At 23.8% G+C, this 19,884-nt stretch overlaps 3 protein-coding genes and 1 non-coding gene across 4 annotated transcripts; 2 read left to right on the forward strand and 2 right to left on the reverse strand.

The window, feature by feature from the left end:
* Positions 1-167: 167 nt before the first annotated feature.
* On the reverse strand, positions 168-9,138 carry LOC122855269 (putative metabolite transport protein YjhB). The gene is made up of 10 exons (XM_044156497.1): positions 8,837-9,138; positions 5,142-5,271; positions 4,855-4,978; positions 2,982-3,134; positions 2,762-2,872; positions 2,515-2,677; positions 2,203-2,404; positions 1,846-2,124; positions 1,570-1,767; positions 168-1,472 (listed from the first exon to the last, which is right to left on the reverse strand). Exons 2-10 carry the CDS (start codon positions 5,245-5,247, stop codon positions 1,306-1,308), a joined length of 1,503 nt encoding a protein of 500 aa, XP_044012432.1. The 5' UTR covers positions 5,248-5,271; positions 8,837-9,138; the 3' UTR covers positions 168-1,305.
* On the forward strand, positions 7,977-8,049 carry Trnak-uuu. Its single transcript has one exon. It is a non-coding gene; the product is annotated as a tRNA-Lys (tRNA).
* Positions 9,139-10,295: 1,157 nt separating the features above from the next.
* Positions 10,296-16,774, forward strand: LOC122855270 (protein unc-93 homolog A). The gene is made up of 7 exons (XM_044156498.1): positions 10,296-10,687; positions 12,011-12,390; positions 12,457-13,087; positions 13,636-14,027; positions 14,120-14,252; positions 14,415-14,552; positions 14,656-16,774. The coding sequence occupies exons 2-7, from the start codon at positions 12,196-12,198 to the stop codon at positions 14,874-14,876; spliced, it is 1,710 nt and encodes a 569-aa protein (XP_044012433.1). The 5' UTR covers positions 10,296-10,687; positions 12,011-12,195; the 3' UTR covers positions 14,877-16,774.
* Positions 16,775-17,793: 1,019 nt separating this feature from the next.
* On the reverse strand, positions 17,794-19,516 carry LOC122855271. Its single transcript, XM_044156499.1, has 5 exons — positions 19,132-19,516; positions 18,929-19,000; positions 18,620-18,814; positions 18,397-18,547; positions 17,794-18,305 (listed from the first exon to the last, which is right to left on the reverse strand). The coding sequence occupies exons 1-5, from the start codon at positions 19,162-19,164 to the stop codon at positions 18,229-18,231; spliced, it is 528 nt and encodes a 175-aa protein (XP_044012434.1). The 5' UTR covers positions 19,165-19,516; the 3' UTR covers positions 17,794-18,228.
* Between the last annotated feature and the right edge of the window lie 368 nt (positions 19,517-19,884).

A 19,884-nucleotide genomic window follows, 5' to 3' on the forward strand; every position in this document is an offset into this window, starting at 1 on the left:
ATTTTCCAAATCAACTAATTGGAAAATGTCAAATGACACGTAGTTTATAACATGAAAATTAATTTATTCCTTTTTTTATTCATGAATATGTTGGCCATTTGTCTGTCTATTTTCATTAATAAATTACATTGAAATATTAATAGAATTAAAAATAAAAAATTCAACTATTAATCAAGTAATTAAATTAATATATTTTTTGCCAATTTTTTTTATATAATTTTTATGCTAAAAATATTTTATTAATATAACAATTAAAATATAAATTTATAGTATTTTTATTAATTAAAGAAAAACAATTTTAAATTCATTTTTAAATCAAGTTTTTTAGGTAAAATTTTGGCAAATAGCCAATAAATAAAAATATATGTATATTTTTATAAATTAAAAATTTTAATCTTGGGTAAAATGATTTGTATACAAGAAGCCGTGTGATACTTTGGAATTGTGCCAACACTTGTAGGTTTTTTTTTTTTTCTATTTTTGTTTATAATTATATTAAAGTTTTATGTTTTATTTATTTATTTTTTCATCAAGTTAAAATTATATAGATTGTTAATTTAATAATTAAATAAATTATTTTATTTATATTACAATTGTTTAGGTTTGTTTTCTATTTGTTTATTTATTTTTATTCTCAGCTCATATAACAGCCGTTTAAGTAAACAGGGACTCGTAAATTTCGAAATCTATAGACTGATGGTTATTGTATTTTTTTGTCAAAGAGGAGTATTGTTTTGGTATTTTGTTATTTAATAAGACTGATCACGTAGTTTCGACATTCATGTGATTTTATTTACAGCTATTACATAACAACAAGAAAAATTAATTCAAGGTGTCTGTTATTTAAGTTGTTAGTAAAGTCAACCAAGTGAACTCTTATAATTGAAAATAATTGAAAATTTTCAGTTATGTATGGTTTGTAATTATTACAGGATTCTGAAAAAGATCATAAAATTAATTTCTATACTAAAATCAACACGTGTATGTCTTCATAAAGTTTTCTTAATTAGCTAAGAAATTGTGTTCACTTTTCTCTCGCTACTATTAAATTATTCAATAACTAAAAAATGATTTTGATATTAATAATTAATAATAAAACATTTGTAAATTATTTTTAAATTTATTTTTTTATATTAACAACAATTTTATAAGTTTAAAATTTATTCTAATCAATTTAATTATATATACAAATTTTCTTTTAAAATATTAATATTATTATAAAAAAAAAAGAAATTATAAATGTTAATTTTGTAAAAGAAATATCACTTGAAGAAATATATATTTTATTGTAATTTATATCATTTTTTAATAGTCATTGTTGTATGACCTTACTGGAAGTCTTGGTAACTCAATAACTCCACCATTATCATTAGTAAAAGTACGATTATCATGTCCCTCTTCAACAGGTTTAGTAACTGTTTTTTTTTCAGCACCATCCATTAAAAACATTGTAAAAAAGAACATAATTGAACCTAAAATAAAATTTTTAAAATATATTTTTATCAAGATAAATTGTTGTTTATCAATTAATTAATTTATTTTTATGTTTTAGATAAAAATAGAACTTACTGATGCCATAAAATCCAGCGTAGTAAATATAGAGACTCTCTCTGAAGCCAATAAGTTGTCTTGTTGGTTCAACCAGAATTGGCAAATTACCACCAATATTATTCATTACAAATAGAAAAACACCCACTGTTGTTGATCTCATACTGAGTGGTACAATCTCAACGACAATTGCAAAAACAATACCAAACCACATTTCAGCTTAAATTAAAAAATACATATTAATTATTAAAGTTTATCCAAATTACAAGTATTTATAAAAAAAAAACTTAAAATTACCAAAGAAATATGATATTCCAAGTGTAATCATTGCCCAAAGTGGTGAAAAATAAACTGAACCAAATGCAAATGGTGTTGCAATAATTTGTGATATTGCAAGACATGCAACACGTGATTTAATTCCCATTTTAGCAACAAATTTATCACTAACAACACCACCAACAACAACACCAATACTACCAATAACAATTGTAACAGCAAATAACCACCATCCTAAATCATAATCTGGAAAATAATCACGATAATAAAGATCGCAATTATATGCAAAACACATTCCACCTGAAATATACAAAAAAAAGAAATTTAATAAACGCAATATTATTTAAATTATAATATTTATAATAATATTTTATTTACCACAATGTCTGATACTTGCTGCAAGACATAAAACAATAATTCTTGGTTGTAAAATAACACTCCAAATTGATATTTTTTTACCATCAGCACCAGTTGAATCTTCACCAATTGATTTACGAGCTGGTTCAACAAGTGTTAATCCAGTCATTGCAGCAATTATTAAACCAATAACACCAGCACCATAATAACAAACTCTCCAACCCTGATAATCATAAAAAAAAATATTAAAAAATTGATAATAAAATTATAAAAAGATCAATTCAATATGTCTTAATAAGCTGAAATATATAGTAATCAAATTGATGGACGTACCAGGTCCCAGAAATTTAGAGCTGGTATATATCTACCAACAGGAAATGCAATACCATATCCTCCATAAATTCCCCAATTAAATATTGACATAACAAGACCACGTTGTTCTTCATCAAACCAATCAGAGAGAAGTCCAGTTGCCAAAGGATTACAACCAGCCTCTCTGTTGAAAATAAAAAGTGAAATATTCAATTAAATATCAAGTTATAATTATTGCTATGTTGGGTCATTCATTTATAATTTTTACCCAGCAGCGAGAAGCATTCTCAGCAGTACCATTTGCCAGTACTGGGTCACAGTACCCATCAAAATTATTGCAATGCTGAAGACAAACACGCACATTGCCAAGAGTCTTACTCTGTAATAGAAAATAAATAAAAAACAATTGTTATTATTAACTTATTATCATTACAATTTATTACCACAAAATTACAAGTGTTTTTTAAAAATATTATTATGAAATATACCTGTTAAATCTGTCAGCTGCTATTCCAAGAATAACACCAACAATTGTAAATACTGCAATGAAACTTGGTCCAGCTAAAATTTGGTAATCGAAACCAAGTCCATTGTAATTCCATTCGCAATATCTTGTTCCATTATACTCGAGTGACAAACATCTGGTAATTTATAAAATTATATTAAAAAAATATATATTGAGTAATTATTTTTAATTAATATTCAAAAGTTGATAGTTGGCTGTCATAAAATTATCATTTCATCTAATTTTTATAAATATTTAAATATTACGTAATATCATTTTGCAATTTTTTTATTTTTGCAATAAACATTCATATTTTATTTATCGAAAAAAAAATTATATATTTTTTCGATTTTAAGACTTTTATTATTTTGATAAAAAACAAACGAAAAATTCAACTCGTTAAAAACGTATAAAATTTAAATAGGACAACTTATCATGTTTACGAATAAATTTATTTTTAAATTTTGTCTCAAGATAACAAAAGATATTATCATTTTGATAAGAATATAAATTTATTCATATATTTCTTTAACATTTTAGAAGCTTTTTATTTCGATATAGAAAAAATATCATTTATAAAAAAATTAAAAGCTTAGTCTCAATTGAGCGACAAACGAATAATGAAGAAATTAATTTTTTTATTTCTTTCAATTGGTGGGGTATTGTCCCAAGTAAGTAAAATTATTTTTCAATAATTTTAATAATTTTTCACAATAATAAATGAATAAATGTAAAATGTATTTTAATTTTTTTGTTTGATGTAATTAGGCTGATCATCGTCACACTCATAAAAATGTAACAATCGAAATAGAAAAATTAAAAATATATTTCAATGATTTATTGTTTGACATTGATGAAAAAGTAAATGAAACAATAATTCATGAAATTGGTAATCAAGTTGTAACAAGTGGTACATATTCAGTGGATTATCGTGATTCAGCTTTATCAATTTATATGTATATACCAAATAAAAAATTGCTGAATGTCAATGACATGGAAATGGATGCTCTTAATTTTATTCAAAGTATAAAAGATAATACAGATGAAATGTATCAAATTAGTGCTCATGATTGTTTGGAAGGACAAGTTTATGCAGTTGAAGCAGCACATCGTGTACTTTATACAAAAATCGAAAAATGTGTTCAATTTCGATACCAAGTTTACGATGAAAATCTTAAAGCAATTAAATACGTAAAAAATATTTTAATTTATCACAAAATTAAAGCTTTCTTTTACACAACATTTAATTGATATTTTTATTTTTTAGAACCGTGATGAATTGGCCAATCTAATAAAATCAAATGAAGCAATTTGTGGTAAAATGGGTAAAGAAGTTTTGATACTTAATTGTTTAAGTAGAAAAGGACCATCAACAACTTTAAAAGCTGATGAATTATATGATTTTGTTAATATTGTTTTGGATATTAAAAAAAAATTTTATCTACCAGATGATGAATGTGGTCCATTGAATTTTGATTTATTTAATAGAACTATAACAACAGCTAAAATTGAAGCTGAATTATGTGTTAATATTCTCAAAGAAATTGAAAGTAAAAATAATCATCAAAAACGTAATAATAATTTGAGTGTACAAATTTTACATTAAGTAAAATTATTCAAATTAATATTTCAATAGAAATTTTTAAAAAGTAATTAATTATTGATGAAAAATAATATAAAAATTTTCATTTAAAAATAAATAAATATGATTTTTTAAATTTCTTTTAAATTCAAATAATTTAATTTTAACTTTAAACAGTAATAAAAATTTGATTATGATTAAAAATTGTTAAAATTTATTTTTTTAAATTTACTTTATAACAAGTGTATTGTATTTTTATTTTAATTTTACTTACAAACTTGAGTTTGATGCTGTTTCACATTGTACTGGAAGGTCGACTAGACTATATTGAGTTGTATTTAATTGACATGATATATCACCATAGTGCAAATCAATAGCAGTTGCTTTACTCGTAACACCTAATAAAAAAAAAAAAAAAATTAATAATTAATACAAAAACCAATAATAATAAACAATAAAAAAATTAATTAAAAAATTGCATAGTTATTTGAATAAAATTAATATCAATAATAAACATGAAAAAAAAATATTATTGATTATTAATTAGTAGTTAATAATTACCAATTAAATAATGTCCAAGTTCACCAAGTACATATCCAATCGAAACCAAAGCCAAGGCATATGGTTTGTAGAATAATTTCAATTTTTTTCCAATACTTGTAAACATTTTTTTTTTATGATTTATTAACTCCTGTAGAAAAAAAAAAAAAAATCATTGATTAGTCAAATGAGACATTGTATTTAATCATATCTATTGAACAATTAAATGTTATTTTTTTTCAACTATTAATTAATGTTGGTAATGATAAATTCAAGGTCTTGAACACGCCTCCAATTGTAAATTATTTATTAATCCTTTCACTTATATTTGATATATAAAAAAAACAATTACATTAGTGATCAATGATTTTTATTCAATGAGATAAATGATCGAAAAAAAAATAATAATTTATCTTGCATATTTTTCTCATGATATACTTTGTCTGTGTGAATTTTTTTTTTTTATTATAAAAACAGTATAAAATGTAAATTTATAAAATTTTATAGACAATTAATTGTAATCTAAATAAAGATGAGAAATAATACTGACAATTATGCAATTAATAAAAATTTTATAATTAAAATTTTTCAAATTATAAAAAAAAAAATATAAATAATTCATGTTAAAAATTAGTAAAATACAATATCAAATTACTTGAGAAAAAAAAAAAATATTAATTTCAGTTGTTATTTAACAGTTTATGTAAATAAAAATAATTATTTACGCAATTTTTTTTTATTAAATACAAAAATATATTGCATGTCAAGATATGAAATTTTAATATTTTTTAAATACTTGATTTATTTAATTTTTTTTTTTTCATTTTATTATCTAATATATAAATTGCAAATAAATATATTAATTTAAAATTCAATCGACTTATAAAATAGTGTATCTATTAAAATAAAAAAAATTATAAATAATACAAAAATAATTATAATAATTTATTAAATACATAAAAAATTATCAACAATATCATCAAGATTTTATGACTTTTATTTTTAAGTAATTGACAATTCAAGGTTTTAAGATAATAATCGAAATAACGTAACAATCATTATTGCCATAAACTTCAATCAAAAATATAAACATTGTAATTATATTTTATTGTTTTTATTCATGTTTTATTAATAATTAAGTTGCATTTAAAAGTTATAAAAATAATAGAAAAAAAAAAAAATTGTATTTTAGTAAAAATGACGTTGTTTTTATGATTGTTCCTGGTGGAATAACGCAAGGACATGATGATGCTTTTAAACAATTTGGCTAATTAAAGCTGGAATTAAATCCAGTGGGAGTTCAAAATGTGAATGTCAACCTTGACCCAACATATATACCTTCATTCTAAACAAAATATCATATGCAATTTCAATCAATTCAATATACCTTGGAGATTTCGAATTTCGATCGAAATAAATGAACAATTTCGAAATAAATAATTTATCTATTGTTAGAAATTTTGTAAAATTTTTTAAGATGATGTTCAATTTTTTTATTTAAAATTTATTTACGTCATATTAAATTTATACAAAATATCAATTAAATGTATGAAATATTGCGTGTGAGGGTAATTCGAGTAAAACAACATGTCATATCACTTTTCTACCTTGAGCCAGAATCGTTGAAACGGAACCAAAAATTATTCTAATAACGTTAACTTTATACACTATACGAGTATCTCGACACTGTTGTGTATATGACAATTTTTATTTTTATATTAAATTTTTTTACTGAAAATTTAACTTGAATGACTGGATTATTGATACATAAATTTATAAGAGTAATAAAACTCATTTGGCGTTGATATGATTTATGAAGAAATTATGTATTTATTATTGATTTTTTTTTAATGAAACTTGTTAATTAAATTAGCTACTGTTTATGGAAATATATTATGAGTATTTAAATTGTGATATTTAGATTTTTAATAAAGTATTTTTTGTATTTTTATTTATATGTTGACCATGGATTCAATTTCCAGATGTTATTGATGACATCAAGTGGAAATTAAATGCAAGTTTTATGGGAATTATTGTGAGGCAATAAATGATGATACAAACATTTTTAATTCAGAGAATTTTATAAATATATATATAAATTATATTGTGTAATTTTAAATCAATGAGTAATTGCATTCCAATCAGTCTGTTGTCATCAATGGCTTCCAAATTTAAAATAGTAATTTCTTCAACTGATAGACAAGTCGACGGCATCATGTCCAAAATTGCTTTTAATATATTCAATTTCAATTCATTATATATTTTATTTTTTTTTACGATAATCGGTGATTTTTTTTTCTCCGTGATATTAAATCTCCGAATTTACTCGGTAAAATTTTTTGAATTCTCCGTTAAAATTTGGGATAAATCTTCGAAGAAATTACGGAGAAATTTAGTCAAAATTGCGAGAAATATTTTTAACAGTAATTTCTAATGAATTTTTGTTTTTAAATCTTTGATTTTGCTTTATTTTTTTTTTATTGTAAATCTAGTAATTTGAATATTTCTAAAAAATATTAAATTTTTTTTTTTGATAAGGTTTTGGACGTAAGTAATGGTAAGTAAATTCAGCTCCTTCGCATGTATAGTGTGTCATTGCATTTTTAGTGTCAATATTGAAGCAATATTTTTTTCTTTTTCGTTGTCCTGTAGCGTGTACGAATGTATACATAAAAAATATTAGTGTAAAGGTCTATATCTATACTGGTGTGAAATATTTATTTTCTAATTGATCAGTGTTTACTGTTTTAGTCTGATGCTCTACCGGCTGAGCTATCCGGGCGATGAAGGCGATCAACGATAAGTGTATTTTCAACGGTAACGTTGAAAATGCACTTAGAGTTGTTCGCCTTCATCGCCCGGATAGCTCAGCCGGTAGAGCATCAGACTTTTAATCTGAGGGTCCAGGGTTCAAGTCCCTGTTCGGGCGAGCATTATTTTTTGCAAATTTTCATAAAAAAAATGAATCATTATAATCGTAATTAACTATTCCTGTAATTTATAACTATTGTAATTTTAATTTTCATCATTTTGAATTGACACAACAGTTTAAAGATAATCATATTCAAATAAAATGATGCGAGATATAAAAAACATTAGTCTTAATGATAATTACTGTGATGATTGTCGCTTCGAGCAACGACTTTACATATCAATGTTTATAATAATTATAATTATTTCTATTGTTGTCACGCGATATTTATTGTTCACTCAATGATATAAATCAAATTTTTAATTTTATCTTTAAAACAATACTATTTTTAGGTATATAATTACAATATTTAATTGTTGATGAAGGATTGATTGAAATGACTTGTTAAGTACATTACAATGTAATGCTTAAATAATATTAAAAATACCAAGATAATGTATATAAAAATTAAAATTACATTACATATTGTGTGAAGGCTGAGAAGAGATTTTAATTGTTAGTCGTGTTTGGGTCAAGGCCTTGACAAGAATGTTCATAAAATTATCATTAATAATTACTTAATATTTAATTGCCAAGTTAAATTATATAAATATTATATTTTTGTTTATAAAATTTTAATAAATTACTCGCTTCATATCGATCTGTTAAAATGTATATTCAAAGTTTTAATTTCATTTACTATTTACATAATTTGTTAATTTAAAATTTCATATATTTATGATAAATATTTAAATTTAAATTAAAAAATAATTAATCAATCTATATAATAATTGAATTTACTTACTATTTCTCTTTGTAGAACTAATTTTTAAATACTAATTTCAATTTTTTTTATAAATAAAACAATCACTAGTATTAAAAAAATTTCTTTTTCTTCATACGTATTGTTTAATAAATATATAATTTAATATTGATACAAACACACTCACTGTCGTATTTATTAATTAAAAATGTAATAATAAAACAAACTAAATTAATAAACCATGACACTTGATGTGATAGATTAATAAATATTAAACAAGTAACCCTCCATCGAGGGACAACACAACTCTAAATGAAATTCCGTTCTCTGATGTACTTTTATTTATAAGAAAGTAAGCAAGGATTAAGACCTTCTTGTTCACATATTAAATCACAAATCGCATGAGGGAGAGACAGAGAGAGAGAGACCACGAGAAAAAAAAAAAAAATACAAAGTGGGGATACAGATGCCAAAAGAGTTGTTGTTATCTTTCAAGTGGAAGGAGATAAGCAAATACTCCCGATTTTCCATCATTCATTTTCAAGGTAAAGACTTTCAACCACTTGTTATATTTATTCGTCCTGTCTTCATAAAAAAAAAACAAAAAAAAAATCTATCCTTTTTGATCAATCAATATCAATATAATAATGCAAATACTTGTCGAAATAAAATTCGAAATCGAAATCGAAATGAAATTCGAATTCGAAATAAAATTTCGATTTTAGAATAAACGAGAGAGTTACACTTTAATTATAACAACAAAATTTTCAGTTCTATTGTTTTATTATAAAATATTAATTAATAAATATCCTTGATTGACTATTATTGTTGTTATTAATAAAATTATTATTATGATTACATAAGGGAATAGCTGTTGTTGGTTGAGTGCATCAAGACAGGGTCAATCAAATATACATAAGGAAGAGATTCACGAGGTTCAGTGTCATGGATTAAACATGGTTGATTAATTTGCTGGAACCGTTCCGGGTTGTTTCATCATTTTACTAATATATTAAAATTAATTGTCATTAATTATTTTTATTATAACAAATAAATCTTTAATTTTTTATCAATAAAAAACGACTCTTTAAAACATTGATTAGTTTTTTTTATAAAATTTGGTTTAATTGTCAAAGTCGTCGGGAATTTAATAGAAAAAATTGATTAAAAAAATTATTATTATTGCTAATTAAATAATACACATTATCAATAATAAAAATTCTTAAATGTAAACTAATTTTCAATCAAAAACAATATAATGTTTCAGCTTGAATATTTTTTTTCTTAATGATAAATTATTTAGGCCTGATAATTAATAATGATCCAAGCTTGGCGGTAAATTATTTAATAAAAAAAAAAATGCAGATAATAATGATAATAATATTCTTGGGGTAGTTTATTTTATTTTTATTTTTTCATGTGGAAAGGGTGAGTGCTGGTACGCACTCTCGTTGCTATCGACCCATAAGGTCTCTCTGGATACCAGTGAGAGAATCCTCTCATTCCAGATGAATTCAGCGCTTTGCTGAGAGATGAATCTTGTTTCTCTCAATATAATTAAATAAATAAATTGTTTTAAAAATTTAATAAATAAAATGTTAAATAAGTTTTAAAAATTTTAAACATTATAATTATTAGTAGTATTTTTGCTATTTTAATTAGTAAAATGTGAATATCGTGAGGGTGTTTTTAGTGAAGCAACAATTAATAGCTAATTTTTTTTTTTTTAATTTAATTAACATGGCAACTGGTGATTGTTAAACCTGAAATAATATAATTCAAGTTTATATATATTTTTTAAATTTTTTTTTAAAACACATGCACTAAAACCTCGTGTTATTATTGTTGACTAAAGTGCCATTAGTATCATCAATCATTAGGACGAAAATTCAGGTAATTTTATAGACAATTTCTATCAATAATATAAAAATATTGCTGAAATTATTTGATAGATTATGACTGAATTTTAATTTTTATTAGCTATTTAAATTTATTTATTGATAATTGTGTATTCAAGTTAAATAGTATATTGAATTCTGTCGTCAGGGATTTAATCGATTATCTATTTTCACACTGTTGAAGAAATATTATCTTCTCTCGTGTTGACATCTTGAGACAATGTTGAATGTTGCTATACATGATAAAGTAAATAAATGATAAAATAATATAATTATTTATTTAATAATAATAATATTATATATATTTATTTTAATATAGAAAATAAATTTTTTTTATTCATTATTTGTACAGTATCAACTAGTTGAAAGTGAACCTTCACTTAAAAAACTGCACCCACACCATGACCTCCAACTTCCTGCAAATACCAGAATAAATTTTTTTTTTTTTTTCATTTTCTATATAAAACAAGTTCCGGCTGAAAATTTTATATCAATTTTCTTTTTATAAATTTCCATTTAAATAATTTGTAATTAATTTTAAAAATTTATAAATTTTAAATTTTCATTTATTTTTTCATCTAAATTATAAAACAGCTTGATGAAAAATTAATTATTTAACTGTTTAAATTCTATTGTATATTTTTAAGGCAATTTTTAAGGTCAAGGCCAGTGTGAAAAAATTATAAAAAAATTAAAAAAAAAAAGAAATGACAATTAATCCATTTTTAAATAATGCATAATAATTTAATCGTATTAAATTTTACTTTGATAAAATTAACAAGCGTATAAAACAATATCGACTTTATCGCAGAAATTCTCATTTATGTTCACAAACCAGATCATTGTCATGTAACATAGGTACACATAATTATAATAATACCAACACATTACGTAAAATCCCAGATAAGCTTTGATCCTCAGTAAATAGATTATTCATATTTAATTTTTTTTTATATATCTACCTGTGACAATGAATAAAAAATAGCATGTATTACGATTAAAAAAAAGCTATAACTGGATTGTCAAGGGGCTCGTATTGGTTTTGCAATATATGAATTGATTTGTATATGCAAAAAATAAATAAATATATAGAGGCCCGTCTCTTGTTGTTATTTATGCATTACTGTTGTCATTGAATATTGATATTTTATATTTATTTGCATTGACTTCCTTGTCATTTAATATACAACAATTATTTATAAATGATATATTACATGATTCAAGAAGAACACTTAAATCCATTTAAAAAAAAAGATATAAATAAAAATATTATTTTATATAATGTTTAAATATTATTTATCAATTTTTTTTTTTACAGAAATGAAAGCTGAAAATTTTTTTAAATATGTTGTGGGTGAGATTGGAATAATTAATTTTCTATCAAGGCTTGTTTTGTGGACTTAAGAGGATACTTGAGTCTAGAAACAAGTGCATCATCTAAACGAAAAAAAAAAAAATAATAAAATAATATATAGTAAAGAAAAGGGAAATTAAATTTTAAAAATGGGATCATTACCAAATCTTCATGAGCTTTCTAGAGATAAATTAGATAGTCCAGTTCATAGACCAGCACCAATTGGTGGCTATGGACCAGTTAGATTACCACCACAACCACCACTACTTGCACATACAAATAGACGAGCTAGAAGTAGTGGTCATCATCATGCATTGTGGCATGATAATGATGCAATGCTTGAGGTAATTAAAATTCATCAAAATTAAATTAAAATGATATATATTAAAATTTGGTATTTTGAATTCTAGCACATGACAGCATACTCACCAATATCATGTCGTTCAGCAAGAGCATCAGTGTTACCATGTCGTCGACGTGAATCAATGACATCATCAGCTGGTGCATCATCAGTACGTAGATTAATTGCTGCTGTTAGAACAACACCATCAGGACCAAGACCACCTAAAAAAATTATAATTCGTCATTGTGCTGCATTATTATTAGGACACATGACAATATCAGCAGCATCATTACCATTATTTCCACTTCAAGCTGGGCTATTTGCATTTAATTATCATCTTGGTCCATTATTACCAGCAACACTTTATGCAACAGCAACATTAACATCTTGTTTTTCACCAATAATTGTACAAAAAATTGGCACAAATTTAGCTGTTATTATTGGTCATCTTGTAACAACAATATTTGTTGGTACACATTTTTATCCAAAGTGGTATATTTTATTACCTAGTTATGCATTACTTGGTATTTGTACTAGTCCAAGTATCATTGCAAGAACATCACATGTTAATATTTCAGCAACAAATCTTAATGTTGTTTGTATGGATATTGAAGATCCTGATGAAACAAGAAGAGATTGTATTTTAAGGCGGATTAATAGAGCCTTGAAACTTGCTGAAGATATGGGTCTAGCTATTGGTAAAACAAAATTATATAACTTTAGTTGTTTATTATTTTTTTTCACATGAAGAAAATTATCAGTAAACAGTATTTTTAACAAAAATTTTTAACTGCAAAGTTTCGAATTTTAACGGTCGATCTAGTTTAACTGTTATTGATTTTTTTTTAAATACCAATTGTATGAATAAATAGAAAAATATTAAATCAATAATATTTAGTAAATTAATTGAAATTAAAAAATATTAAAAATTCATTTTTCAATGGAAAAAAATTAATAATAATTTGACCTAAATATTTGAAAAGATAAAAAAAAAAATACGCGCAAGTGAATAATAAAAAAATATATATATAAAAACAAATAAATCATAAAAAGAAAAAAAAAATAAATCTGGCTTACTCCATTTTTTTTTTTTTACTTGTATTTGATGATCATCTGGATTAACGAATGACAATTTTTTATTTATTTTTTATTTTACCACAAACATAAAAATGAAGGACACTTAGAAAAAAAATAACTGGAATTTATATTTCAATGTGAATATTATTAATTTTTTTTTTATTTAAAGGTTGCTTGATAGCTGTAATTGTCGTTAAAATGATTGATTCACCATCAACAAGACTTGCCGAGGACGAAATTGAATATACATGTGGTGCTGAATATTGTCCTGAAGAATTATATTTTTATAATGAAACACAATTATCATTAAATTTAACAACTGGTACATCAAAGTTATTAATAAGTATTTATCTTGGTCTTGGTATACTTGCATTTGGTATATCATGTGCATTTCTTGATTCACGTTTAAAAGAACCTAAAAATATTAATGATAAATTAACAATTGATGCACATATTAAATCAATAAAACAATCATTTCAAGATCCAAAATTACAATTAGCAACACCACTTGCATTATTTGTTGGTCTTGAACAAGGTTTTATCATTGGTGATTACACTGAGGTACCATAATAAAAAACAAAATTATTCAAAAATTAAATTACAACTTCTTCTTCAGCTTCTAATTTTTTATTTCTTTTAAATATTTTTACTAGGCATATGTAGCTTGTGCATTGGGTGGAGCATTAACAGTAGCTTTGAGTTTTTTAAGTTTTGCTCTACTCCAAGGAGTTGCTGGTGTGACATTATCAATGCTTCTAAGACACATTAGACGTTATTTTGTGGTTGGTAAGTTAATAACAAAAATAATATAATTTAATATAAAATTTACCTTCTCATTGATTGTCCTTGATGTTGGTTATTCAACCGTGTTACTATGTAACCACATTGATATACTGATACATATATAAAAATTAAATTTGTTATTTATTTTTTCAAAAAAAAAAAAAGCAGTGGGACTTGCCTTTCATACTTGTTTGTTACTTGCACTGGTAACTTGGCGACCAACTGGTGATGATCCAGCTTTATTTAATGTTATTTCTGCTGCTTGGGGTGTTTGCAATGCCATTTGGGAGTCACTAATTTACAGTAAGACATCGTTTTAATAAAATATAATTAGTAAATAAAAATTTTACAATTTAATTATGTTTAAATTCATTGATTCATTTTGTTTTTTCATTTGATATTTTAGCTCTGTTGATGGGTTTGTATCCATGCAGTTGGCAAGGACCACTTGCAACTTCATTATTTTGGAAATGGCTTGGGCTATTTTTATCATTTGGTCTTCATGGTCTTGTTTGTACACGTTTACGTGTTCTTGGTTTAGCAAGTATGCTGATATTATCAGTTGTACCATATACATGGCTTGAAATTAAATTAGCTAAACGTGGTAAATGTATTGGATCATTGTGACCAATTAATGAGCGTAATACAAATGAACGGATTAATAGTAAAGGCAAAATTAATCATGGTTCAATAAGTACCATTGAACGTGACAGGTTTCGTTTGATTCAATGATAAAATTTCGAAAACGTGCATCACGTTTTATGCTGGAAGAGCATTTTTGTGATTAACAAACATTTGAAAATTGTTTTACAGCAAGTAATCATTGGTGAAATTAAATCATCATGTTTATTTTGAATATTTTGAATCAGATGAAAACAGAATATTTAAAAATAAAAATTTTAAACATGTTTGATCAATGTTTAACTTCCTGATCATGGGATTTTTATTTTTAACTCAATTATTTTGAAAATATATTTTGAGTGTTGACTATAATGTGGAGTATAAATTATAATTAATTAAATATAGAAAAAATAAATGAGCAGGACTCGAAGATGGAAAACAAAGTTACAAATTATATGAATGTTTTTATGAATGGTGATATTTGTATGATTGTTTAATTAAATTTTAATATCAGTTGATAAATAAATTATTAAAAATATTTGAAAAAATAAATATAACAAATTGAAAAATAATAATTTGCACGTGTTATATTTTTCAAGCTTTAGACACTGCCTAATGAGATAATTCGATTTTAATTAAAAATTTTAAAAATTCACGAAAAAAAATTTAAAAAAATATCTTTGTAATTAAATTGCACCGAAGAAATTGAAAATAATAAAAAAAAAAAAGTATTTAAAATATATTTTTAAAACTTGGGCAGTTGAATATTTTTGAAAGTTGATTAATTAAAAAATCTTTAGACGGAAATTTTTAATTAACATTCAATTAAGTGTAGAATTATGCAATTATAAGGCATTTTAAAATCACTAAAGTTTTAAATGAAGAAAATTAATTTATCGAAAGAAAAAGTGGAAAATTTAAAATTCCTACATATCAGTGATATTTCAGGAAAATTATAAAAAAAGTTGTTAATCATATCCCCGTGTTGATCATTAATATCCTCAAAATAAAATGTTAAAAATAAAAAAAACATATTTATATTCTTAAAAAAAAGATAATTGTATTAATGTTATCAAAAAAAAAAAAAAAATGATAAAGCTGTTGGTGAAAAATCAAATGAGTTGATATTTGTAAATAACACATTTAATTTATATTTTAAACGGAAAAAAAAATTCGAAATAATAATGATTGATTTATTTTTTTTTTCTATTGGCAATTTTATGAAATTAAAAATTATTAATTTGTATTTTTTTAATCACCAATCGTCAAGTAAAAAAATACAGTTATAAAAATAATGTATTAAAAATATTCAGCAATTATAATAAATGATTTTATTTTTTAACGAAAACAATCAGCAAGAATAATTTTAATAACATTAAAAATTGACGAAAATATTGCTCCAATCAGGTGAATAATGTCACGATATTAAAATCATTATTTTCATTTGAAAAAAAAATATAAATTTCGAGTATTAAAAACGAATATCAACTCTGAAAATCAAACGAGTGAACGCGGCTGTGTGATAATTAATTATTATCTAATTAAATGTAATGTATAGATGGTTTGAGTGTCAACTAATCGAATGAATAATGTTTTTAAAAATCAAAGATATATAAAAATAAAAAATAAAAAATCTCAAAATAAAATTTTGCCTTGATGTAATTGGCGAAATAAATATTAAATATATGCTCACGAAAAATGCGACAAAGTCGAATAAGTATATGGCTCATGCCAATTCTTTTTGCAATTATGATATAAAGAAAAAAATTTATTAATTTGTACGTTGTAATATTCAAAAATTATTATTGTACAATGTTAATTAAAAAAAAAGAAAAAGATATATCTATGATTCATTGTATTTCACGAATTATATATTAATAAATATCAAACTTATTTTATATGAATTTTTTGTTTTACTAGGTTGAACTCGTGGTTCCCGCGTTTGTGGACGTTTGTTTGTACATGGCTCCTTATGAATATTGCTAAAAAACGAATTTCATAAAATTGCTGATTTATGTTTTGCAAAGCTTGCTTTCTCTATTTTATGTTTTCCTATTTATTTGAAACATTTTCTATGAATTTAGAAACAAAAAAAATTAATTTTGTATATCAGGTACATAGAATAATATAAAAGGTATTTGATTTTTCAACAAGTTCACTTTTTTTACCCTGATGGATCTTCTGGATGACATTTCTGGATATCCAGTTGTGTCATATTTGGATAAGTTTGGATATCCAGATTCGATTGAATAATTTTTCCTTTATCCACCCGGGGAAAAATCCAGAAGATACCCGCAGATACCCGATTTGATAATATATATGTAAACACTCACTTTTATTATAATTTTCATTTATTTTAAATGTTTATAATTAGAAAATTTAATTACTTGCAAATCAATGAGTTGAGATAATCTTAGACCAAGTTTAACGACAACAATGTCGGTATTATTTGAAACTGGCTAAATAAGACGATTATAATTTGACAAAAGATCATCGTCTTTTTGCATCAGGATTTTCTTGGCATATATCAATTCCAATACTAACCAGAATTATATATTTTATTGCTCTCATAATTGACCCTTCAAATATTATCATATTATTTTTATTTTAAATAATTAAAGTATTTTCTATTTTTAAAATCAATTTAAAAATTTAATAATCAACGATGATCATTAAACTTTTGAGATTTTTTTTATATCGTTATAGAAATTTTTTCTTTACAGTCGGCAATAAAATATCATTAAGAGTTACAAGCTTGATCACGATTTTTATTATAAACAATTAAATTACTTATTTTTTATTATTATTTAAATCCATGAAAATTTAAACTTTCGTAAATATTTTTTAAAGTTTTTTTTATTTATCACTTTGGTTTTCTTTTATTTTCTATCTTGATCACAATTTAAGATTTATTCGTTTTTTTTTGTATATGGAAGCGACAAGTTACCTCGTCTGACCTATTCGATTGCCCCCAATTTGGAAATTGTGGTTCGAATATCCATGATGACAAAAATAATATTGTTTTTTATTTTAATTTATAATTATAATAATAAATCAATTATTATTGTCGTTACTCGTTATAGTTTTTAAATGAGACATTACATAAAACTATACACTTTTTGATAATTTTTAATACATATAACTATTTATTTATTTCCGTTGCATAAATGAATTGATTTCTCATGGAAAAAAAATGTCAAGCGGTTTGAAAAATTATTTTTTATTTTGATTTATAATTACGATGATAATGATATTACTAGTGTCCTTATAAAAACTATATACTTTTTATAATTTTTAAATGTTTTTTGTTGTAAAAGATGATCGCTAGATGAGCATGATCCTTGGTAATTCCAGACACTTAATCCTTCTTGATCTTCTTTTTTACTGGTGCAGATATCCACAATACTATTATGTTTAAAGACATGAATTGGACAACTTGAAAAAAAAAACAATATTTTTGAACTAAACGGCTAAGTTTAAAGAGCAAAAAAAAAAAAAAATTCAACATGATTACATGATTACATACAGAAAGAAAAGAAGCAATACCATCCTAATGAAAATTGTGACATAGTATGAGACTTGATATTATCGGTAAATACACTCATCAACCAATAAAAAGATAAGAAAATCTCGCCTATACGGAAAAGTAAATTCAATACCAAGCCTGCACTCCACTTCTGGAATTAAAGAAAAAAAAATGATCAATTAAAAAAAAATCAAACGATAATTTTGATTTTTTTTTAACCAACCTGAAACACACCAATAAAACCTACTGAATGCCCAACTAAGAGCAGGCTTATCAGAAACACCTCAAGTACGACGTGCATATCCGTCAAAGTCAAAACTTCATCTGGGCATTTTTTCGTCCTCGAATGGCTTATCATCAACACACCATATTGACCACCAATTACTTGTACCGTTAATGGTAACAACAGAGTTGAAATCTATATATTAAAAAAATTATTTTTTTAGTACTGGGTGTTGTTGTTATTGATTGTTTACTTAATTTTGAATTTAGTCAAAAAAATATTATAGGTGTATATTTCATATATACTTACAACACCATGAATTGAGACATATTTAACAACATTTTCAAGATTACAGCCACAAAAAGTATTTCTACGTTCTATCTATAAAAAAATTAAGTCATAAGTCATTTTAAATATTAATAGTTAAAATCTTTCAATCCTTAAATTATGACAAGAACGTTATATTGATATAATGAAGATAATTTGAGTTCAAATTGATTTTTTCAACTAACCTGTTCATCTGACAATTGTATCATCGTGGTCATATTAAATAATTAATAAAATTTCAACTTTTTATGTAATTATTAAATTCAAAGATTGATAATGATACAGCTGAAATATGTTGAGTTTAATAATTTCACTTAAAATGACGAAACTACGTTTTTATTGCAAATATTATGGGGTTACTCGAGTCAAAATAGTTGAAGACCAATATCATTTATAAAAATCGATCCTATGCAAAAAAATACATCTATTTATCACTTTTTTCTTGTCCTGGGTAACTTTGGGGTAACTTTGTTTATAATAAATTATTAAAGTTGCTATTTTGCACTCATAGAAATATTATGTTTCTAAACGCCATTCGCCAGAGGGCAGAGGTCTCTAGATTTACTCCAATTTACTCGAGCAACCTGGAGCAACCTGGAGCAACCGTTTAAGCAGTGTGTCCACAGTCCACACACAAGTTTTTTCATGCAAATCCTTGAGGTCAGTGATGGGTAATTCGACGATTTTCGAGGTATTATACAATCAATTTTAATAAAAGTCATGACTATTGTCATCAAATAATTAATACCCAAATAAATTAATTAATACCCAATCTGTATTTAAAAAAAAAAACGAAGAAAGCTTTAAGAATAATACAGTAACATATTAACAAAATAAAATTTCAAAAACTATAAGCTTGTTTAAATTATTATCTGAGTTAAATATCAAATAATTTTTTTTACTGATCAAAAAATAAAAATACAAATGAGGCAAATAGT

The sequence above is a fragment of the Aphidius gifuensis genome, linkage group LG4 (genome assembly GCF_014905175.1).
Source record: "Aphidius gifuensis isolate YNYX2018 linkage group LG4, ASM1490517v1, whole genome shotgun sequence".
Taxonomy (NCBI): Eukaryota; Metazoa; Arthropoda; class Insecta; order Hymenoptera; family Braconidae; genus Aphidius; species Aphidius gifuensis.

Bases quoted from the DNA above. Each gene is read 5' to 3' on its own strand.
- LOC122855269 (XM_044156497.1), bottom strand. From the start codon at position 5,247: ATGTTTACAAGTATTGGAAAAAAATTGAAATTATTCTACAAACCATAT. The intron at 2,125-2,202 runs GTAAATAAAATA...TGTATATTTCAG, and splicing joins AGCAAGTATCAGACATTGTG to GTGGAATGTGTTTTGCATAT. The intron at 1,768-1,845 runs GTAATTTTAAGT...TTTTAATTTAAG, and splicing joins TGGAATATCATATTTCTTTG to CTGAAATGTGGTTTGGTATT.
- LOC122855270 (XM_044156498.1), top strand. From the start codon at position 12,196: ATGGGATCATTACCAAATCTTCATGAGCTTTCTAGAGATAAATTAGAT. The intron at 14,253-14,414 runs GTAAGTTAATAA...AAAAAAAAAAAG, and splicing joins TAGACGTTATTTTGTGGTTG to CAGTGGGACTTGCCTTTCAT. The intron at 14,553-14,655 runs GTAAGACATCGT...TTGATATTTTAG, and splicing joins TTGGGAGTCACTAATTTACA to CTCTGTTGATGGGTTTGTAT.
- LOC122855271 (XM_044156499.1), bottom strand. From the start codon at position 19,164: ATGACCACGATGATACAATTGTCAGATGAACAG. The intron at 18,548-18,619 runs GTTGGTTAAAAA...CTTTAATTCCAG, and splicing joins GTTTTATTGGTGTGTTTCAG to AAGTGGAGTGCAGGCTTGGT. The intron at 18,306-18,396 runs GTATGTAATCAT...TTTTTTTTCAAG, and splicing joins GTATTGCTTCTTTTCTTTCT to TTGTCCAATTCATGTCTTTA.